General features: G+C 41.8%; 1 protein-coding gene across 1 annotated transcript in view; it reads left to right on the forward strand.

The window, feature by feature from the left end:
* Nucleotides 1-23,709, forward strand: part of RAB18 (RAB18, member RAS oncogene family) — a 74,159-nt gene that overhangs the window by 24,214 nt on the left and 26,236 nt on the right. Inside the window, exons 2-5 of the mRNA XM_082257727.1 lie at nt 7,653-7,708; nt 10,827-10,888; nt 18,333-18,405; nt 21,449-21,567. Of these exons, the coding sequence (XP_082113853.1) occupies nt 7,653-7,708; nt 10,827-10,888; nt 18,333-18,405; nt 21,449-21,567 (310 nt within the window). The remainder of the gene's footprint in view (nt 1-7,652; nt 7,709-10,826; nt 10,889-18,332; nt 18,406-21,448; nt 21,568-23,709) is intronic.

The following is a 23,709-nucleotide window of genomic DNA, read 5'->3' on the forward strand; positions in this document are numbered from 1 at the left end:
CCCCGCACGGGCGTGCTGTTTTTAAATAGGGGCAGCTAGCACGGTGATCTTCTCCCTGGACTTCTGCCACAGGGAGGGGGCAGTTGGCAGAGGCTGCAGCACTGGGAACATTTTACATTTTCCACCCAAAAAATTGGTGGAACATGTAACGTGTTCCCAAAGGTTCTTCTCCTTTTAAAGTTACTGTAAAGTCTTGTGTTTTTTTTAAATAACAAACATGTTATACTTCCCTCCTCTGTGCAGTTGGTTTTGCACAGAGCAGCCCCGATCCTCCTCTTCACGGGTCCCTCTTTGCTGCTCCTGACCTCTCCCTCCTATCGCAAGCCCCCACAGCAAGCAGCTTCTTATGCGTGCACCTGAGTGTCCAATCAGACACGGAGCTGCCATTCAGCCCCACCCACTCTCTCTCCTGATTGGATAACTAACTTTGACAGCAGCTTGAGCCAATGGGAGGGAGAGTCCCGGATGGTCGAGTGACTCATGGACATCGCTGGATAGAGATGGGGCTAAGGTAAGTATTGGGGGGCCTGAGGGGGGCTGCTACACACAGGAGGTTTTTTTATCGTAATGCATAGAATGCATTAAGATAACAAAAAAAAACTGCCTTTACAACTCCTTTCAGTAAGCATTCAGAGTTGACATTTAGGGAGTTGCTCATTGTGAAGCACCTCTCCATTGGATTCTGGATGGGTGGGGTAGGACAGTTCTTGGTATTGATGTTGCTTGAGCCAGAGGAATGAAATACGTAACCTCTCTGCTTTACAGATCAGAGTGTTTACTGATGTGATCATCACTCTGGAACATGTTGGTGTTGCGCAAGGTTGCATTATGTAAATTAGATCTCTAGATGGTGTGTTTTTCTTTTTTTTTTTTTTTTTTTTCCCCAGCCAGGACACGGAAGTAAAAATCAGTTGTTTTAACTCTATCCCACTCACAAATCATTTTGGCTGCAGTAATAATTCTGCAATTTATCTGTGGAACCTTGTCTAGCATTGTGGCTCGCTGGTCGCACTTTTCTGTGTGCATTACTACAAACACAAAAAGAAGTCGCTCATTTATCTAAATGACAGGCAGGATAAACAAGGATCTCACTTATGCTACTATTCCAGTAATACAGAACACCTAATAATAGCTGCTTTTATTGTCATATTAAAGCAATAAACAGATCAAGCTTGAATAACGCAGGTTGCTTCTGTTTTAACAAGCCAACAGTAAAAGCTGTGTTTATAGGTAATAATCATGAAATGGCTGCACAAGATAGACTTTTTTTTTTTTTCCTTTTTTTTTTTTTTTTTCTGCCTGGGACTTGGGTTCAAGTGCAGTTTGTTAAAAAGAAAAAAAAAATGCCTCCTCTCAAAATGAAACCTAAGGATGAGTTTCCACAATCGTGTGATGAGGCTTCAGTGCACAGTGAAAAGCCGGAGCATGGATGTTCAGACATGGGCTGTGCACATAAACCACAAATAATCCACCAATAAACGAAATTATTCGCAAAAATGCTCTTTCTCATGCAATTTGTGCAGGTCACGCATCAATATCGCTCTCCTCCGCTCTGCATGGGCTGGGTCGGTGGGTGGGACTAAGCCTCAGCTGGTCACATGACATTGCTGCTTCTCATTCATGTCTTCTGCCCCTAATGGTGCAAAGCAGAACTATAGAGTTTTCATGGGTATAAAGTTTATACCCATGAAAACTCTATGGTTCTGCTTTGCACCATTAGGGGCAGAAGACATGAATGAGAAGCAACATAAGTTTATCCTGCACATTGTGATTATATTGAAAGATTTGTGATTTCAAAGTTTCCTAATCACACTGAACTCTCCAAAGTCTCTGTAGACTGAGGGATCATTCTGGACATCTCCGCGATCGCCTGACTCCGATAAAGCAAGTCTGTACCTCCAGTGTGAGAGACCGGTGTGCCTCCCGCTGCCAGTGGAGAGTTCCCCTGCTGATCACTGCCAGTGGAGGCACTGCTGCCCCAGTCAGGCTGGTACTAATTGCATGTCTGACAGCATGCGATATGCCATTAGATGGAATGGAACAAAGCACGCTGTGCCAAAATGCAGCTTTTTTTTTTTTTCATAAACCTGTGCAACGATGACACACCATGGTGACATTGCAGCACAGGATTTATAAGCCTGCTGATTGTTGACACCAGGTAAAAGGAAATCCAAATAATGAGCAAGATCAGGTATTCTTTGAAAACCGCAACATTTTAAAAATGTAAATAATGTGTATGTTTTACTAAATAGGGATTTTATGATAGATTTATTTTTGGGTTTACTGACACTTCAAAAATAGATTTGACCTAGAATCCTAGATCTACCTGAGCACTATTTATATTTCCAAAGGCTTTGTCATTTAGTTAAAGTGGTTTTAACCACTTCTGGACCAGAAGATTTACCTTGTTAATGACCAGGCCATTTTTTGCGATTTGGCACTGTTATTTTAATGGACAATTGTGTGGTCATGCGACGCTGTACCCAAAACAAATTGATGACCTTTTTTCCCCAAATAGTTTTCTTGTGGTGGTATTTGATCGCATGTGCGTTTTTTTTTTTTTTTTGCACTATAAACAAAAAGAGTGACAATTCTGAAAAAAACAATATTTCTTACTTTCTGCTATATAACATTCCCAAAAAAATAATTTAAAAATCAATTTTTTTTCATCATTTTATGCCAATTTTGTATTCTGCTACATATTTTTGGTAAAAATAATCTCAATAAGAGTATTTTGATTGGTTTGCGCAAAAGTTATCGTGTCTACAAACTAGGGGAAAGATTTGTCATTTTTATTTTTATTACTAGTAATGACGGCGATCAGCAATTTTTTTTCTTTTTATTAAGCGGGATTACGGCATACAGATCGGACCCCTAACTGACATTTTTGACACTTTTGGGGGGACCAGTGACATTACTACAGTAATCAGATTTAAAAATATGTTCTGTTAGAGCCGGTTCACATTACAGCGATCCGACTTGCCGGGGCGACCTTACAAGCACCGCGACCTCGGGGCGGCCGGCACGGACTTCATAACATTGAAGTCTGTGCAGGTCGCTCCTGGTCGCCCCAAAGAAGCTCCGGACCCTTTTTCTAAGTTGGAGCGACTTGTGTCGCTCCTATTAGAACGGGTCCACAGGTTCTCTATGGCATTCGCCTGACAGGTCGCCCCAGTGTGAACCGTCTCTTACTGTAATAATGACACTGGCAGGGAAGGGGGTTAACCTAGGGCGATCAAAGGGTTAAATATGAGCCTTTTTTTAATTTTGTTTACCTTTCAAATATAGTTCTAGTTGGGTTGAAAAAAAACACAAGTCCATCCAGTTCAAACAATAAAAGAAAAAAAAAAACCTACAATCCTATACCCACAGTTGATCCAAAGGAAGGCAAAAAACCCCAGCAAAGCATGATCCCGTTTACTACAGCAGTGGACAATCCTTCCTGATCCCCTGAGAGGCAATTGGATATTTCCTGGATTAACTTTACCTATAAATGTTAGTATCCAGTTATATTATGTACATTTAGGATTAGAGTCCAGGCCTTTTTTAAAGCAATCTACTAAGCTGGCCAGAACCACCTCTGGAGGGAGTCTATTCCACATTTTCACAGCTCTTACTGTGAAGAAACTTTTCTGTATTTGGAGATAAAAAGTGCCTCCTTGTCCTCTGTGATGACCTTAAAGAGGAACTTAAGTCTGCTCACATAATTTGTCATAAAAACATCTTTGCCATTCTGAAGCTTCCCTCCAACCACTTTACATAGCATTTTATATATATATATACTGTAATTCTGTACTTGACAAATATATGCTGCAGAAATCTCCCTCCACGAAGTCTGGCTGCAACCATTTTAACTGTGGGCAGTTGAAGCTGCTGTCTGTTCACTTCCTGCATACACACACACCACTGCTTGCTTGCACACATCTCCTCTCTTGATGACTCCTGGATCTCTGCGTCCCCTGTCAGCGCTGCCCTCATCCAGACCCACCAGATCCGCAGCTCTCATTGGCTGTCCTGTGACTCATCCCTCCCTCCCTTGCTGGCAAACTCTCACGAGAGTTAGAGAGAAAGCTGTGCATGATGTCATTAGCATTATTACCAGACACGAAAGAGGGAATGGGCTGTATAAGGTTTATACTTGCAGGAAAAAAATGTTTCTCTTTCGTTCATTGATGGCCACAGCTCCTAATCTTCTTAACCATTGGGTTATGTTGCCCCCTCAGTTTTTCTTTGCTTAGTCAGGAGTAAGGACCTAGTTCCTCGCTGGGATCTTTGGTCCTGGCAATTTTGTCTTTTTAAATAGATTTATTTCTCCTGTTTTTTTTCCTGTGAGATCTACAATCATCTGCCGGACTGGACGACAGGCTGGGTAATCTAGATCCAGTGGTCTGGCCAGCGAACACGTGCAGGCCTCAGCTCTGCACTAGGTTGGCCACGGGATAGCCGCACCGGACAGAGACTGGCCTGCGAGGGAAACACCTTGCGAGGTCGCATAGGACTGGGTCTCGATGGAGGGGAGCTTCTATCTGATGCTGTGCGGAGTCTCCTTACTGCTCTGGTGGAAAACCTGGAGATCACCATATGAACTCTGAGGGAGTTCGGCTAGATTCTAAATTTTCAGAAGTCTGCTCTGGTTCCGTCCACAAAGCTGGATTATCTGGGTCTGACTCTGGACACGGCCTTAGCCAGAGTGCTCCTTCCTCTGGACAAACTCCAGAAACTGCAGGCTGCAATTCGTCTCCTGCTGTCCAGCAGATGATCATTCCTCCGGACTTGCATGCGGGTGCTGGGACTGATGGTGTCTACCTTCAAGGTGATTCCGTTTGCACAGTTCCATACGAGGTCCCTGCAAAGGGTGATTCTGGGTAAATAGGACAAGAATCTGCAGTCTCTGTCCTCCCCTTGTATTGGGCAGTGGTTACGGATGCCAGCTTGTCCAGGTACGTAGGTGTCCTCGGCAAAAATTCTGCTCAGGAGGTATTGACACTGGAAGAGTCCAGACTAGCAATCAATGTCCTGAAACTCTGATCAATCAGACTGTGCCTGGAACATTGAATGGATCGTTTTCAGGGATGTTAAGTGTGCATTTAATCGGACAATGCCGTGGCTTCTGTCAATCACCAGGGAGGCACAAGAATTTTCCTGGCGGCTCTGGAGGTAGCCGGTATTCTAAGGTGGGCAGAACATTGGACCAAGGGGAGTGGTCCCTTCATCTGGAGGTGTTTTTTTCAGTTGTGTCTCCGGTGGGGCATCACCGAGGTGGATCTGTTGGTGTCTCGGCTCAACAGAAAGTTGCAGAGGTTTGTGGCTCGGTCATGGGATCCTCTGGCGGACGCCACAGGTGTGCTGGTGGCCCCATGGGGTCAGTATCATCTGATTTACGCCTTCCCTCCTCTCAAGCGTCTGCCAAGATTCCTATGCAGGATTGAGGCAGAAGGGATTCCGGTCATTTTGGTTGCCCCGGACTGGCCTTGCTGGGCTTGGTACGCCGCTCTTTTGCGGCTGGCCACTGATGTTCCTTGGAAGCTTCCTCTCAGGGATGATCTGCTCTCCCAAGGGCCAATATTCCATCCTGCTTTACAGTCACTGGTTTTGATGGCTTGGCTGTTGAACGCCAGATGCTGAAGGATAGAAGTTTGTCTGAGTCGGTGATTTCAACGATGTTAAAAGCTAGAAAATCTACTTCTAGGAAGATCTTCCATCGTACATCGTGTAAGTCTCTTGGGGTTCATCTTCCCTCTTTTTCGGTGGCTCGGAACTTGACCTTCCTTCAACAGGGAGTTGAGCAGAAACTGACTTTGAGTACTATTAAGGGCCAGGTGTTTGCCTTGGCGGTCCTCTTTCAACAGCCCTTGGCCACACACTCCCTGGTGCATACTTTTCTTCAGGGAGTTCAACACTTAGCTCCTCCAGTGCCGTCTCCGTTACCACCTTGGGACCTCAGTTTGGTGCCCTCAATCCTTCAGAAGCCTCCTTTTGAGAATCTTCGGGAGAATCTCCTGCTTACGCTGTCCCAGAAGGTGCCTTTTTTGGTGACTATCACCTCTGCGCGCAGGGTAGCAGGATTGGCGGCGTTATCCTGTCGTTCACCTTACTTGGTGGTTCACAGAGATAAGGTGGTTCTTCGCCCCTGTCTGTCGTTCCTTCCAAAAGTTGTCTCTGATTTTCATTTGAATAATGACATTGTCTTGCCTTCCCTGTGTCCCAGGCCAAAACATCCGAAAGAAATTGCTTTGCATGCCTTGGCTGTGGTTCAGGCTATTTGGGTGTACCTTGCTGCTACGGAGTCTTTTAGGAAATCAGACTCACTATTTTGTGCTCACGGGATGGTCTTCAGAAAGGATTGTCTGCTTCTTCTGCGACCATGTCCAGATGGATCAGACAGACGGTGGTTCAGGCCTATTCCATCAAGTGTCAGGTTCCTCCTTTCCCTGTCAAGGCGCATTCTACTTGGGCGCTCAGTGCCACCTTGGCCTTCCGTCATCAGGTGTCAGTGATGCAGGTTTGCAAGGCGGCCACTTGGTCGTCGGTGCACACTTTCACAAAGTTCTATAAAGTGCTAGTGTTGGCATCTGCGGATGCTTCTTTTGGCCGCAAGGTTTTGCAGGCTTTTGTTTAGAGGACGTGGTCCTCTTTAAGGGTGTATTGTTTTTATTCAGGTGGGCTCCAGTTATTTTGGTTGAGCTCCTGTTTACTTGGTTGACTATAGTTTAGCCTTGGGAATGTATTTTTTGCTGTTCCAGCCCCTCATGTTTAACACTGCTTTGGGATGCCCCAATGGTTAAGAAGATCAGGAGCTGTGTCCGTCAATAAACGAAAGAGAAAATGGGATTTTTGACTTACCGTAAAATCCATTTCTCTGATGTTCATTGACCGGCACAGCACCCACCCCTCTGTGGAGTTGCAATTCTTCTGACACTAACAAAACTGAGTACCTATAGCAGAGAGGAGTATACCCCCTGGGACTGCCCATAGGTGTAGCCAGAATTTTTTCTGCCTAGTGTCCTACTTCTGTAGGAGGCAGTATAACCCAATGGTTAGTCAATGAACACCAGAGAAATAGATTTTACGGTAAGTCAAAAATCCCATTTTTACTATCCAAAGCTAAAACAAAATGGGGAAAGGATTTAATACATGGAAAGATGAAAAAATGATCGAAGAGCCGCTTTAAAGTGAATAACTCCACGCCAAGTTCACTATATGGATCCCTTGGGTATTTGTATGTTGATAATATCCCCCCTTATCCTCCTCTTCTCAAGAGAGAGTACACTCAGTTCCTCTAATCTTTCCTCATAGCTGAGCTCCTCCATGCCTCTTATCGGTTTATTTGCCATTCTATGCACTTTCTCCAGTTCCCAGATTATCCTTTTTGAGAACTGGTGCCCAAAACTGAACTGTATATTCCAGGTCTTACTAATAATTTGTACAGGGGCAAAATTATATCTCTCTTGAGTCTATACCTCTCCATACCAAGCATTTTGCTTGCTTTGGAAAAAACAGCTTGGCATTGCATGCTAATATTAATCTTATGATCTACTAGAACCCCCAGATCTGTCTCCACTATGAATTCCCCCAGTTGTACTCCCCCCAGTATGTATGATGCATGCAAACAAATTGTTTTAAATTCTGTATTTTTTTTTTTTTTTTTCCAGCCTTCTGTTGAGATTCACAGATGACACTTTTGATCCAGAGCTTGCTGCTACTATTGGTAAGTGATTTTCAGGCTGTATTGCATTTTGTAAAGGTGCCTGTAGACCAGAAACCTAGATTGGATTAATTAGAAAATCTACTCTGAACGCTATGGTCATATACATACACAACCTTTTCCGGAGACAATTGGCTCCAGAAGTTGGACAATCCTGATGCTAAAAAGCAGAAACTGAATCTGTATATTTAATAAGCAAATATGGTTTCCCTCATGAACCTAATTTTCTCTATTATCCATTGAGGGACGCAGCTTACAGATGATTAAGCAACCTAGTGTTATACTGCTGCCTACAGGAGCTATAGACACTAGGCACATAGAAAACTGAAAAACAATTGGATGCAGCCACTGTTCAGGTAGTTTGAGTGTTGACGGGGCTAGCTGTCAAAATACAATAGCCGCAGCAGGAGATCCATTGATACGCTCTGTATAGTGTGGATAAAGGAATCCTTTAAAAGTGACAATTAGTCTATGGCCAGCTTTAGCTTTTAAGCGGTGGGGCTCTATGCTGGTTGTACCTTACCGCACAGAAACACCCATAATTTGGGCTTCTAAATTTGTGGAACTGCATCTAGCATATCTGGTATGCTATACGTACTTTGTTAGATAAAAAACAGAGGAACACTGCGCTAAAATGGATAAAGAGAAGCAGCTTGCACTACAGAAGACAACCTGTGTAAAACGACAATAAAAAAAAGTGCAGCTCTAAAAATTTGTGAAAAATAAAGTGCATGTATAGTGCATATGCATACATAGTGCAAAGTAATAAACTGTGTGATAAATGGTACTAAACATACATATAATGTAGCTAAATAGAACCACGTTGATAATGGCTAAACATTGCAATAAATAGAAAAAAAGTCCAAAGTGCAAATTCAAAAAGTAGGAATCTTCAAACGTTATTCCATGTGATTTTTTTATCACCAGCATCAGAGGGGGGTTTACCAGATGGAGTGGACTCACGTAGGCTTACGCCCAGTAGGTCAAAACCAGCATGTATAGATAGATGCAAAGCCAAAGAATATCCAGCTGGGCTTCAACCGTGACTGCAGCCTGAAGAGATTGGTCTCTCAGATAAGGTAGTTTCAACAGTGGAAAATCCAGATATTAGAGGAGCAATATAGACAGGAAGTGAGGTCAGGTACACACAGGAAATTCCATGGGAAGTAGAGGGGGGGCATTGCTGGAAGAAGCAACAGAGGAGCATTTATGGAGAAGAAATTGTGGCTCCTCTAATATCTGGATTTTCCACTGTTAAAACGACCTTATCTGAGAGCCCATCTGGCTGCTTTTTGGCTTTCCATCTATCTATACATGCTGATTTTGACCCACTGGGTGTAAGCCTACGTGAGTCCATACGTACTTTGTTCTCTGGGGATTCTGCTTTTTGGCAGGCTGTTTGGCAGGCTTCTCATTCTTGAAGATCCTAATGGAGGTCCTCCTCTAAATGCCCTTTAGACCCCCCTCACATGGGAGATCTGATCAGGTCCCCCATTGACTCCAATGAATTGGTGTGTGTAAATGGACACTTCTCAGTTTACACCTGCCTACCTCCTGGACTGATCTGGTCTGTTTAAAGAAAAATGAAAGGGGATCTGTCCCCTTCCGTTTTGGCAGATCGGAGGGTAGTCGGGAGTAAACAGACAATGGAATCTGTTTACACTCAGCAACCTATAGAACAGAGCTGGCTCTGCTCAGATCAGCAGGTGATCTGTGAGTGGATCCCCTTGCTGATCAGTACTGAGCCTGCCCTGTGTGAAAGTGACCTTAAGGCTAATCTCTTTTATGTGTAAATAAAAGTAATAAAAAAGACTTCCCAAAGAATTTAGTTTTTTCTTAAATTGTGAATAGAATGCTTTATTCATTGATTCAAAAGATTGTGAGATTCAAAAACCTAACTTCTCACTACATACATCTCACTTAGCGCTACACGACTAATCGTTAACAAATCGCAAACTTGATTCAACCCCTCTCACGATCTTAGTTCGGCATTTCAACGATTCATACAGTGCAGAGCTGTTCTCAGCCCACTCACAGCTGTCAAAAAAATAAAAAAGCCTCAGGCAAATATTTATCAACATTGCTAATTGCCGGTTCACACTACCGCGGCACGACTTCGGGGGCGACCTGTGAAGTCGTGTGCACCGCGACTTCGGCGCGACTTGCACGGACGTCATATAATGAATGTCAATGCAAGTCGCTCCGATGTCGCCCCGAAGTAGTACAGGAACTACTTTCTAAATCGGAGCAACTTGAGCCGCTCCTATTAGAACGGTTTCCGTAGCACTGCATGGACCGCGGCTTGTCAGGCTGACCAGTCGCCTGACAACTCGCGGTAGTGTGAATGGGCACTAAGGGCTCAGAGAGAACTATAAACATGTTTTACAATGTATCATTTCTTTCTTTTAGATCAAAGGGTTGAATTTCAGTCTGTAAATGAAGGCAGTTTAACTATTTAAAGACTAAGCCTTTTTCTGACACTTGTTGCTTACAACAGCTTAAATCAGTATTTTTTCCTAGAAAATTACTTAGAACCCCCAAACATTATGAATATATTTTAGCAGAGCCCCTAAAGAATAAAATGGCAGTCGTTGCAATATTCTGTGTCACACAGTATTTGCACAGCGGTCTTTAAATGCATTTTTTTGGGAAAAAATACACTTTAATGAATTTTAAAAAACTAAATAGTAAAGTTAACCCAATTTTTTTGTATAATGTGAAAGATGATGTTATGCCGAGAATCATAAGCAAATCATGATCTTTATTCTAAGCAAAAAAATCGTGACTCTTATTTTATCCAGAGTTGTACAGCTCTAAACATTTTAGCCATTTGCCATCACAGAAGAAGGCGGTGCCTCTTGACTGTATTTGAGGGAAGAGTAGGCTGTACAAAACCAAAGAGCGAGAGCTGCTCCATAAATAATAACACTTCTACAAATAAGGCTTTATTTCTCCTCATCTGTGTATACCTTCATCCAGGAATAACACCTGATGGGAGGGCATGAAAGGACTTGTCTATTGGTAGTAAGTCACCCATAGATCTATTTTATATTAGTGCAGGGATTGAAAAAACAGCCACTTATTTGCAATACAAATAATATGACTATGATTTATTTTGTAGGTGTTGATTTTAAGGTGAAAACCATTTCAGTTGATGGTAATAAAGCAAAGTTGGCGATTTGGGTAAGTACAAAGAAAAATAGTGTTATTTATATGCAGTGCCTTTTTTTTTTTTTTTTTTTTGGATACAAAAATTCAAAAATTTCAGAATCAGTAAGTTGTTATAGAGGCAAAGGGAGCACAGTGCTGACAAGTGCTGCAGTGATATAAGATGGGTGGTACTGCTTGCCACAAATCTTCAAGTGCAATCTCCCCAGCACATTGTATGCTCAAAAGAGTTTTTTATTATGCACGGTACAAGCAACGCTTCAAAGCACGTGACCCCTTAATTAGGCAAATTTTGACAATAGTGATACAACACAGAATCCATTATATACAGACCAATCGGAGAGCGTCTCTCCCATAATACATGATCACTACAATAGTGATACTTAACAATTACCTAAGCCTGTAAGTGAGCACCCTGATATCTCCTCATCACATGGGTCAGGAGATAGTTCTCAGGACTCGTACATAAATGCAAAAAAATAAAAGAAGTTGGCAGATTGGTGTTGGTGCCATTTGTGCCATGGAGTTGACAGCAGGAATTTTTCTGCTATCAAGTACTGCATGCGCCATAGTCAAAACCAGAAGCAACTGGTTTTGATGATGGTTTACTTCTGATCTGGCAATGGTGCACACATGAATGTGGTAAACTTTCTTCTGTCTGCTAACACTGTTATGAGTTGCAAACTTGCACCGCCATTTTTTTTGTATTCATGTATGCGACCTGAAAATCCATCAGTGTCTGCTGGCCCATATGATGGGGGATATCATAGTGTTAGCAGGAAGAGTTAATCAGCTGATTCCTATCTTTGCAGGAATGGGTAAGCATCTTGGGAGGGTCTATGTCTGTATTAAACAAGCACTGTATTGCACTACTGTTGTCACTGTTCGCCTGATGACGGGACCATGTGCTCTGAAACATTGTTTGTACTGTGAACAGCAATAAAGCTCCTTTCTGAGCAAACTTTGCTCATAAGGTTAGATTTGCTGAAAAGTTCTAGAATCGGACATATTTTAAAAGAAAACCTGTATTTACAGAAATCTGTGTGCTACTCAGTTAAAAAAAAAAAAAAAAAAAAAAAAAAAAAAAAGGATGCTAGTCACCAACTCGGTATGCTGGTTAGAGTTATGACTTTCCTAGCTGCATACTTGTTCTGGTTTTGAGAATTGTGAAACTGGAGACCTAGGCCCTAAATGTGCAAATGCTGATTATTTGCTGTTTGTTAGCTCTGTTAGGATGTAGCACTTAGCTGCACAACTGTTCTATAAAGGATTTGTGAATAAACATCCACACTTAATGGTCAGTTGGATTTATTGTATTTCTGCAGCTCCACTACAGGTCACATAGTAACCATAATACTTGTGTAGGTGCTTTTTTAGACGATGCCTTTTAGAATATTAATATTTCTGCCAAGGCTATTGGGGCTATTTGAACCAATGCATTGCAGTATGTTGTAGTAACCATGGAAGCATGTCATTCATTTTCATTGGCACTCCAATGCATCTATGATGCACATGTGTTTCAGCTCACTGTTATGCAGAGTAACGCAGTACAGTGTATTACGGTGCATTGTAATTAAAAAAATTGTGCACATCCAATTTTTGGTCTGTTTTGGTGCGTCACAGTAAGAGCTCTTCGTAGAAATAAAGCAGTCCTCCTGCACTACAGATCATTTAATCCAGATTTAATAAAGATATTTCTAAACAATGTTTTATTCTGCTTAACCACATTTCACATTTGATATCTTCACTTTAACATAAGAATGACTGTGTGCTGCCACAAAGCCTCAACCGCATTCCAACCTGCAAAATATCTGTGGCACATTGAAAGCTTGATCTGATTGATGACCATTTAGAAACAACAAAGTGTTTTGCCTCTGTGTTGCCTAAGAAAGTATGCACACTTTGTTCACTCCATAATTAAGGGGAAACAATTTATGAAGGAATGTGGAACTTTACAAGCATTGTAAACCTTCCTACCTGCTCTTTGTGCTTTTCACCTGCATTGATCATGTAAATTTATGTGGTCAATAGCCTGTACACAGAGTCTATAGCAGAGTAAATCATCACATTCCGGTGTCAGAAATTTCTGTCTGTGTAGAAACATGAGGCATGTTGCAGCAGAGGTTAATGCATGACCTCTGTCATCTAAGGCCTCTTTCACACGGACGATCAGGTCTGCCTATCCATTTTTCAGGGCAATGCATTTCTATTGACAGGCAGGTGTAAAGGGACATGTCCATTTACACCAGCCTACCTCCTGGTTCAATCCAGTCCACCAAAAAAAACAAACGTATCTGTCCTCTTCCATGTAGGCGGATCAGATCGGAGGGAAGTTGAGTGTAAACAGACAGCAAAGTTGGTTTTACTCCTGGCCTCCCATAGAGCAGAGTGAGTGTTTATCTGTGCCTGCTCTGCAGAAACTGAGCAGACACAGATGTCATCCACCCGCTCTGCCCTGTGTGAATAATGCCTAAGGATCAACACTCCCTGTGAAAAATCTTCATATCCCACAATTCCAGGGTCTCTCCATCTAGTGCAAGTGAAAGCAATTAACAGAGCTATGCTGGAAGAGATGTATTTGTTTCATAAAACATTTGTGATGCAGCAAAGAGACATTTCTAGGCATGCATGTGGCCTGGAACAAGAAGTTGTTTGTTCTGCTGGTAAATGGGGCAAGGTATGTAGATTACTGCATGGACATAGGGGAATTGATCAGCCATGACACTACAAACCGCAGTCACATAATGTGAGTTCATCAATACAAGGTAAGGCAAACAAACAATACAGGGATTATAAGTATATTCATACCTATATTATGACTCCCAATTGTTGTAATAGTGCTTTATCCCTTGCTGAGACCTATTCTTGGCCTGTATAAGCAGATACAATCACCACGGACAATCCTTATCAGATAGCTGAACTCGCCAGACACCGTTTCTTTCCATCCACATAGGTTTTATTGCAAGCAGTAGGTATAGCAGACAACAAAATGTGGCAGATGACTAAAAGATGTATCTGCAGGTCAAAACATGGTAATGTGTTCCCAGATGCGAGCAGATTGTATAAAGGCCTAGACAGATGTGGCCATCTCTATTCCCACAAGCATAAAGAAGCAGGAACAGGAAATGCATCATGAATGGGAGGGGACAGGAGGGAACACAGAAGAGAGAGACAGAAAGCGAGTGCATCAACCAAATTTAAAATAAGATGGCAGTAGAATATCCAAATATATAGACATTATCATAACTATGCATTATATTATATATTGCATATTGGTGTAAGCCGGAAAGGTCAGATTGAGCAAACAATGTTTGTTGGTCTAACTTCTACCATGAACAGGAATGCATGGGTTTCAGGAGTGGGGCTGTTGTCCAGCCTGAGCATGGGATCCGAAGGATAAAAGGATAGGCCTAAAGACTAACAAAGGTTCTTGCAGGTTCCACAAAATGCCTGAACTTCATACTACTTGTTACATTTTTGTAGGCCAGATCAGTTTAAAACAAACCTGATGTTTTGTCTTTTCTCCTGAGCAAATATTTGACATCAAACCGCATTAGATAAATTTTCAGTGCAAAAGGGGAAGAGGAATATATGCCAAAGTACACATAATGTAAGTTTAATGGTATGTGAAAAGATATACATTGGGAAATGTTAGGAGATGGGCCTTGGAAGGAATTATAAAAATCTAATCAACAGGTGGTCTTGGCTAGGTGTCCTATAAACTGAGTCTGCTATCTTCTTCCTTTATAAATTCATGAGTCATAAAGATGTTTTCAGGATTCAGGACCCGTGTGCAGTTAAATCGGTTCTTTGCCCTGTATTAAAAAAATAAAATCAGCTAAAAATATTATAGTTGCTGACTTCTATAAAAGGACACTTACCTGTCCAGGGATCCAGCTCTGTGCTCACTGGAACCGCTTCACCTGTCTTTGGGTCCCCGGCACTGGCATGTTTACTGTGGGCAGCTGGCTATGATTCCTTGCGGCTTCACATTCGGCTGCTCACTGCACGTGTGTGGGCTGCGCTGAGCTTTGTAAATGGTCCTGCAGCCTTCTGGGACCTGTGCTGTTTTGCTGGTTGGGGTAGGGGGACTTCTGGTGGATCAGTGCGGGCGTTCCAACCATAAGTGGGAGCACATACCTGTCAAAACCAGGTACCTGCTGCACACACCCCCACCAAAAAAAAATGCCAAAAACAAAAGAAGAGGGGGAGGAGGGCATAAAGCGGAACTTCCTCTTTAGGGTGAAGGTTAGGGTCAGTTTTTATCATTGATTTCTGATGGTAAAGCAGAAGTAGGCAGTTCATCCCAGTGTGCATTTTTATGTCAGTGGAGGGAGGAGAACAACAAGTAGACACTGGATGGTGTGTAACACTTGTTCTCTGTTTTTATCTTACTCAATTTATTACTGCATATATTTATTGTGAATAAAAAACAATAAAAATAGGATATGTTGATGTATATGTGGGTAATGATGTTTACAAAATGGAAGTGTACTATACAGTATATAATATTCACTGAGCAGGTTCAACTGCCTCTGCCACAGGAAGTATGAAGACCTTAATGAGTAGAAGAAAAATACTTAGGGAAGCCGTGAACAATGCTGGGGGAGTGCACAATTTCAGGTGCCTGTGTACACTGTACTGCCAAATGATTGTTGTTGTTTGAGAATAATGCGGTGGGTTTTGCCTCAGATGCTTTTTACAAGTCAAAAATGGCTTTTTTACATACGAAGGATACTGGAAGTGATGAAATACCCATCGCTTCCAGTTTCTAATCCCATAGAGCTGAATGGGGAAGATCTGGTCCTGAATCACCTCTGTGGTAAACTGCCGGAACCGCCGGCTTCATCCCCAGGCTCCCTGTTGGAAAGGGAAAACCAGAAAGGCACCAGAGGGCGGTAGGAGGATCGGCCCTCTTTTCTGCCGACCTGTAACAGCAATCCAGTGGCTAGATGTTTTACATAAAAGCCCATTGTCGGCTGAAATAAAGCAATACTTGGCTGATGACTAGCTGCAGGCATCATCCTAATAAAGCAACTCCAACCAAATGACGTACATTAGGCAGTCGGCATATGGTTAATATACATTTTTTCATCGATAGCCACGAGGAATGAACATTCACTTTGTATGCACCAAATGCCTTTGTAGAATCAGGTATTACCTTGTAATAGCAGTGGTGACATCACTGTGCTACATAGTCTCTGCAGATAGCAGAGCTGCAGGTAGGACCCAGCAGATCCACCAACAACAGGCTGCCTAGAGAGTTTTATGGGGAGGTGGCTACAAGACCAGTCACCCTGCAATAGAGGAAAAAGTTTAGAAGTTGTATCATGCTGGATCATGCACAAATCTAGAAGGCAAACATAAAGGCCTCTATGGTTGCATGAGCTGTGCGGCCAGAATGCAAAGGCCCCCGGATCATTCGAGTTTAAAAAAAAAAAAGAGGTTCAGAGGATGCCTCTCATCATGATAACTAGGCAAACAGCTTTTAGGGAATGAAGTCGGCAACAACAGCCTCAAGGTTTCTTTAAAAATGGTTAGGAGTAATTAGCACTTGCTTTACTAATTTCTCTAATTGTGTACTATTGAAGTTGCTCTAGTTATACTGGTACTTGTAGTACCAGATTGTTTGCTATGTTTATCTGATATGCACACCTCGGGCTTCCCTCCCCCAGGGCAGACTAACTTACAATTGGATAGTGTTTTCTGTGTAACATAAACTAAAACAAACAAACAAGCAAGCCGGCCGGGTAATTGCTCTGCCCGTCCTTCTGGGTAATGCTGGTGACGTCAGCACGTCGTGAACCGACGTGTTTCGTCATATGGCGGCTTCCTAGCACCCCAAACGCGTCAGGTCACGGCGTGCTGACGTCACCAGCGTTACCCAGAAGGATGGGCAGAGCGATTAGCTGGCCGGCTTGTTTGTTTTAGCGCTCATTGTTCTACCAATTTTAGACACCCCTTCAGGATATCTCCTGCACTTACCTGTCGGAAGCCCTGCTGTTTTATGATACTCGGCATACCTTTGGTGACTGATTTGGCTCCATTATCTCTGCTTTCTGGTATTTCTTATTTCTAATGGTATATTATTCATCAGATGCGACATTTTGTGTATTTCACTTATTTTCACAAATTCATCACGTTTTGGGACATTTGGTTCATTTTTGTCAACACTGATATATAATTCATTATTTATATTGTACGCACTGACATCTATTATTATTTATTTATTTAATATAATTTAATTATATGCACGGACATTTATTCATATGCACGTTTCTTTGTGAATCAATAGGTTTGCAGCTTATGCATCATATTTTTAGTGCAGCTTGTATTTTTATATTTTGTGAAGGTTGAATGTGCAATTTCAGTAGAGAAATGTTACTCAGGTGTAGAACATGAACGTGAGTTGTCATATTTTGCCCTTGTCCCTTTAGTGCAACGCATGCTTCAGAAAGATATGAAACGTCTGCATTTCATAGGGAATTCATCTTATTTCCTGAATGCTATAAATATTTATCTTGGAAGATAGGTATTGCATGCCTGCCCTTCTGTCAAAATGTCTACAAGTTGCCTGACATGGAGCATGAGAAAAATCAGGTCTGGGTGCACACAAAGATGTAGCAAGAACAGCACATATATACATACACACACAGTATCTCACAAAAGTGAGTACACCCCTCACATGTTTGTAAATATTTTATTCTATCTTTTCATGTGACAACACTGAAGAAATTACACTTTGCTACAATGAAAAGTAGTGAGTGTACAGCTTGTATAACAGTGTAAATCTGCTGTCCCCTTAAAATAACTCAACACACAGCCATTATTGTCTAAACTGCTGGCAACCAAAGTGAGTACACCCCTAAGTCAAAATGTCCTAATTGGGTCCAAAGTGTCAATATTTTGGCTATTCTGAGTGAAAATCTCTCATCTTCCATAATAAACAAAATCTGTTTTAGAATTTTGCAAACTGTCACACTTGGCTGCCCAGGAATACTTGATAAAGGAGATGCAGTATGACTTGCAACTAATTAGGGGAGATTTAGTAAAACTGGTGCATGCAGCAGATTTTACTGGCAAAGCTTAATTGAGCAAGCTAAAATTTGAATCTGATTGGTTGTGACAATGCATAAATGCACCAGATTCTGTGTACACTGGTTTTAGTAACCTCCCACCCCACTCCACTCCAGTTATGTTGCTAATTTGCTTGATAAATGTTTCCCTCTTTTGTTTTCAAGAAGGCATTGTTCTACTTTACAGTATATTTGTTGGTGGATTTTTTGGGTCCTTATTGCTCATCTTAGCATGACTTTTCATTGGTTGTACTGTCATGTTCAATGTAGTAATGCTCTTTGTCCACTAGATGGTGGTATGGTACAATATAAACACAGTTCACTTGTTAACGTATTTGAGTTTTTTGACGATATCTAATTGACATTTTGTATTTGTTTTATAGGACACTGCTGGACAAGAACGTTTCCGAACCCTGACTCCTAGCTATTACAGGGGTGCACAAGGTGTTATATTGGGTAAGTTTTTTTTTTTTTTTTTTTTAAATGATCGCACATTAAGAAGTCTGCCTTAAAGTGGGTTATAAGGCATAAGCTTTTTTTTCTTTTTTTTTTTTTAAGTTAATGCATTCCTTGCATTGAGGTAAAAAATGTTTAGTTATCAGTATCAACCCCCCTTCTTATACATACCTGTGCCCTCGTTCAAACCAGCGCTGTGCCCATATGCAGCTCTCATTTGATCCAGTGATGGGCCTGTCTGCCTTCCATTCACTTCCTGGTCTTTCAGGCTTTTTTGAGGCAGCAGGAGCCTTTGACCATTGGCTCCTGGTGCTGCCAATCAAAGCCAGTGACGTGTGGGGCCAAGTCCCACTGTCTGAGTTTATTGACTCTGATGCAAGCCCACACAAGTGCCCCTAAAGAAAGCAGCTTTCTATGAGGGAATTGCAAGTGAGGGGGAGCAAGGAGTACCGGAGGGGGACCCAAGAAGAGGAAGTTCAGAGCCACTCTGTGCTATTCTATTGCATAGAGCAGGTAAGTATAAACCTGTTTATTTTTAAAAAATAGCATTTACAATCACTTTAATGCACAAAATGTAACTTGAACACGTGGATCCAATACCATACTATTTGAGTAGTTCCCTTTTTTTTTTTTTTTTTTTCTCAATTTTCTTTCTCCCTTTTTTTTCTTTTATTATTTCTGTTTTTTTCTTTTAGGGGTGCTGATAACTAGCCTGCAATCAGTCTGGCTGGGTAGTTCGTGTCTGTCTCACCAGGAGATGTTTGAAAATGGGATTGGATATTATGGACTTAAAAGAAGTTTTACATTAATTTTGGCTCTTTTTAGCTGTGTCATATTCTGTCCCCCCTGATAGCATCAAGTGCCGGACAAATAGTGTGTGTGTGTGCACACATTTGTTCATATTTATTTACCATTTGTGTGTGTTATTGTCAGAGTCCTACATATTCTGAGTTTTGCTAGAGACACAACACATACAATACCACTAGTGAAGAACATGCTTTTTGTCAGAAATAGATTCATATAGGTGTGTTTGAGTTAATTGTAGAACAAGTCATGAATTTTAGAAAGTCCTTTAACACTGAGTAGATTTAACACCAAATAGAATACAAAGTGAAAGCTATTTATAAGAAATCTAGAGCAGAAAGGCTTAGAGAGGAGAGTAGTTAGTGGCATATGAACTGATCTGACTTTGTCTGAGTAGTTTGAAATACTTGGAACACAGTAGGAAGTTGGGATCCTAAAAGATAACATGGCTTGCGGAAAATTATGTTGCTTACGCGTTTCAGTATTGTCTTTGTGTTCTATTTAAAAAGACACTCCCACCTTTCTCATTTTCAGAGTTCTCAATGCCCCCCAAATATAGTAAGGAAGAGTTAGATTACCCCTTCTCTTTAAGTATATGGATGATGGCACTGTAGTTGTGTTAACAGCTGTCATGTAACCCGGCTCTTTATCAGCCCATCTACAAGGAAAAACCAGCAGGAGGAACTTCTTGTCCTCTGCTGGCGGTCACATGAAAAAAAAAAAAAAACATTAAAGCCTTCAAAATGCAAAGGAAAAATACACAATATCAGATAATTGTTTTAAATCATCATACAAATATGTATTTGAACTCAAATGTATATTATTTTTGTGCAAAAAAACATGGTGTGGGCTACCTAGGGGGAGGTACTGTCTTTCACACCCCTCTCCAGCCTGTGTCTATTAATTGTATGTGCCTGGAATAAGAGAGAGGTGAAGCCTCTATCAATCAACATGTAATATCCCGCCCCATTGTGTATAGCTGTTTAGTGGGCATGAAGTAGGAGGAAGGGAATAGGCTGTCGTTTATCTGGAGTGTATACGCCCCGTGTGACTATATTTACATGTGGGTTGCACAGATAGGAAAAAGGAGGAACTTAACAACTTGGAAGGAAACTAAAACTGGAGCATGCTCAGTAGATGTGGCAACAGCTGACCCACACAATCTCTGGCTGCATCAGGGACACAGACAAGGAGGGAGGGACAGTGAGCAGCAGGATTGCCCAGGTTTTATGCAGAAAGCAACTCCCATAGTGACTTGAGCATGAACAGCATGCAGCACAGCATGTACTGAGAGTTGTTTTTGATTATGTGGGTTTAATTACACTTTATTGTTCTATCAATTTTTATTCCTGCTGATGCCTCCATTGGGAGATTTTGCTTTACTTCCTCTCTGTGTTACTTCTCCAAAACAGAGGTGTGCATGGGGAGAGGGTTGCATGAACAACAATTAAAATATCAAAAGTTCTAATCTTTTTTTCTCTCTGCCAGAATGTGTGCATTTTTTTTTAGCAGCGTTTCTGTTGAAAACATTTCCCATCACCTTCTGCCCTGACAATAAGTGAAAGTGAATGTAAACCCTCACAAATACCCAGTGAAGTGAACAGCCTCGGATGGTACAGAAATGAGACCAATCTCCCTACATAAGTTGTACATTTATATCTGCTGTCTTCAGCTTTCTATATTCTTTATAAAGTGCACATTGTGTTAGAATTTTTTTCTATCTGTTTCAGCAGTGGGAGGGGAGTCTAGGCATACACTGTGTGTGAGCCGATTGGAGGAAAAGGCACACACCCCCTCCACATAGGCAGAGGAATAAATCAATTTGCAAATCTGTGCTGTGAATAGACAAGCTCTCTGCTTATGTGTCTCTTCCCGACACAAATTATCAGCTGCTTTTATCTCCAGTGTTGGAGAGCTTGTCAGAAGTTATCATGCTGATAACAGAGGAGTGGAGCAGCAGAAAGACACGGGACTTAGGGCGTTGGAGAGAGATAAGTAAACACTACAGATATATGTGCCCAGGTCAGATTTCATGAATGGGGTTTATATCCACATTAAGTAAAATTGGCACTAAAAACCAAGACTCCTAACTTGTCCAAGTTCTATGCAAAACATTTTTGCTGTATTTAGGTTATTGGTACACAAGTGGCATTTGTGGTCCTTATGTGTAAGGACAGTGCCAACCTTTGTATTTTTCATTCTTAAAGTCACCATGTTCCATTTCTGTTTATCTTTTCAGTTTATGATGTCACAAGAAGGGACACATTTGCAAGACTGGACAACTGGTTAAATGAGCTGGAGACCTATTGCACAAGAAATGACATAGTAAAAATGTTAGTTGGAAACAAGATAGACAAAGTAAGTCACTGCTAACTGTTTAATGACATACTCAGCTGCTTTGTTTTTTGTTTTTTTCGGGTATGAAAATGGGGAGTTGTTGGTGGTACATTATCCGACACCTTTAGGTACTAGGGACAGTGCTCTCTAAAGCCTCATACACACTACTAGTTTTTTTGTTCAACCCAGTGGGCTGAACGAAAAAAAACTGCCCGCTCAGGAGGAGCTGCTGTACTAACTAGGCAATGTTAGTACAGCGATCTCCCCTGCTGAGCCCCCTGTCCCCATCAGAGAACACCGGTCATTGGCTTAGAGCCCTGACCAGATGCCGATCGGCAGACTGTTTTCGGTCATTCCCCATTGGGCTGGCTTCTGTCAGGCCAGCTGCAGTACACACAGGCCAAATGTCGGCTGGTTTCAGTTGAACCAGCCAATGTCATATGTCAAATGTCAATGACCTTTGGCCTGTGTGCACTAAGCTTAATTTCTGTCCCGGTTATTTTATGAATGGAATTAGTCACGGCAATAGACGTAAATGGGGTCACCATTTTGTATGAACCAATTCTTTTTATATAATAGCAGGGAAGGTAGTAGAGAGCACACAGCCCAGAAGCATTGAGCTAACACTATTGCTGAGCTCCCAGCACCATTAGTTACGGTATATCTGGAAAAGAATAGCACAGTAGTATGTGTAATCAACAATCCGTATTGAAGCATTCCAATAATTTAAAAGTTCTTTTAAATTATTATTATTATTTTAAATTTCAAAGTTAATTTAAATTTTCTGGAAAATTCTTAGTGCAAACATGAAAAAAAAATAAGCAGAAGATTTCTTACATAGTTACATAGTAGGTGAGGTTGAATAAAGACAACAGTCCATCCAGTTCAACCTGTGTAGGTGTGTGTGGCTGTAATCATCTCACATACCCCTGAATGTTCTGATCCTTGAGATGTACGTCTAATAGTCTTTTGAAAGCCACCATACTACCCGCAGAAACCACCTCTTGTGGTAGAGAATTCCACAATCTTGTAGCCCTAACAGTAAAGAACCCCCCACGTTGCCTGAGGTTAAAGCGCTTCTCCTCTAATCGCATTGTATGCCCCCGAGTCCTCATGCAATCCCTTCAACTGAACAGCTTTTTTTCTAAGCTGAGATCCCCATTGAGATATTTAAAAATTGCTATCATGTCCCCCCTCAAGCGTCTCTTCTCCAGGGAGAATAAATCAAGCGATTGCAGACGCTCTTCATAATCAAGGTCCTCCAATCCCCTAATCGGTTTAGTTGCCCTTCTCTGGACTCTCTCCAGCTCCAACACATCCCTCCTGAGGACTGGCGACCAGAACTGGACAGAATACTCCAGATGCGGTCGGACCAGAGTTTTATAAAGTGAATGGATTATAGACTTATCTCTGGAATACATCCCTTTCTTTATGCATGCTAATATTCTGCTAGCTTTGGCAGCTGCCGCTTGACATTGCATGCTGTTGCCTAGTCTATCCTCAACCAAGACTCCCAGATCTTTCTCCATTTTTGATTCCCCCAAGGGTTCCCCTCCTAATGTGTATTGTGCTTTTATGTTTCTAGTCCCCAAGTGCAAAACCTTACACTTCTTCACGTTAAACCTCATTTGCCAAGTCGTTGCCCACTCCGTTATTTTGTCCAGGTCATCCTGTAGGATATCTGCTTCATGCTGTGCAGTTATTGCCCTGCCCAATTTTGTGTCCTCTGCAAAAACTGATATCGAACTACTGATCCCGACCTCAATGCTGTTTATGAATGAATTGAACAAGGTTGGTCCCAGGACTGAGCCTTGGGAGACCCCGCTTATTACCTAAGACCAGTCTGAGTATGCGCTGTTTATTGCCACCCTTTGGACACGCCCTTTTAGCCAGTTCCGTATCCAAGAGCAAACCCTGCTGTCGATACCTGCAGACCTTATTTTATAAATTAAGCGCTTATGGGGAACTGTATCAAACGCCTTAGCGAAATCTAGGTACACCACATCCATTGGTCTGCCCCTATCTAACTCACAGCTCACCTCCTCGTAGAATGTTAAGAGATTGGTTTGACAAGAGATTGGTTTGACAAGAACGCCCATTTGTAAACCTGTGCTGGTTACTTTTGATGATGCTATTGTCTTTAGCAAACTCTACGATATAGTC

The sequence above is a fragment of the Pelophylax lessonae genome, assembly GCF_965119305.1.
Source record: "Pelophylax lessonae genome assembly, chromosome: 5".
In the NCBI taxonomy this organism is placed as follows: domain Eukaryota; kingdom Metazoa; phylum Chordata; class Amphibia; order Anura; family Ranidae; genus Pelophylax; species Pelophylax lessonae.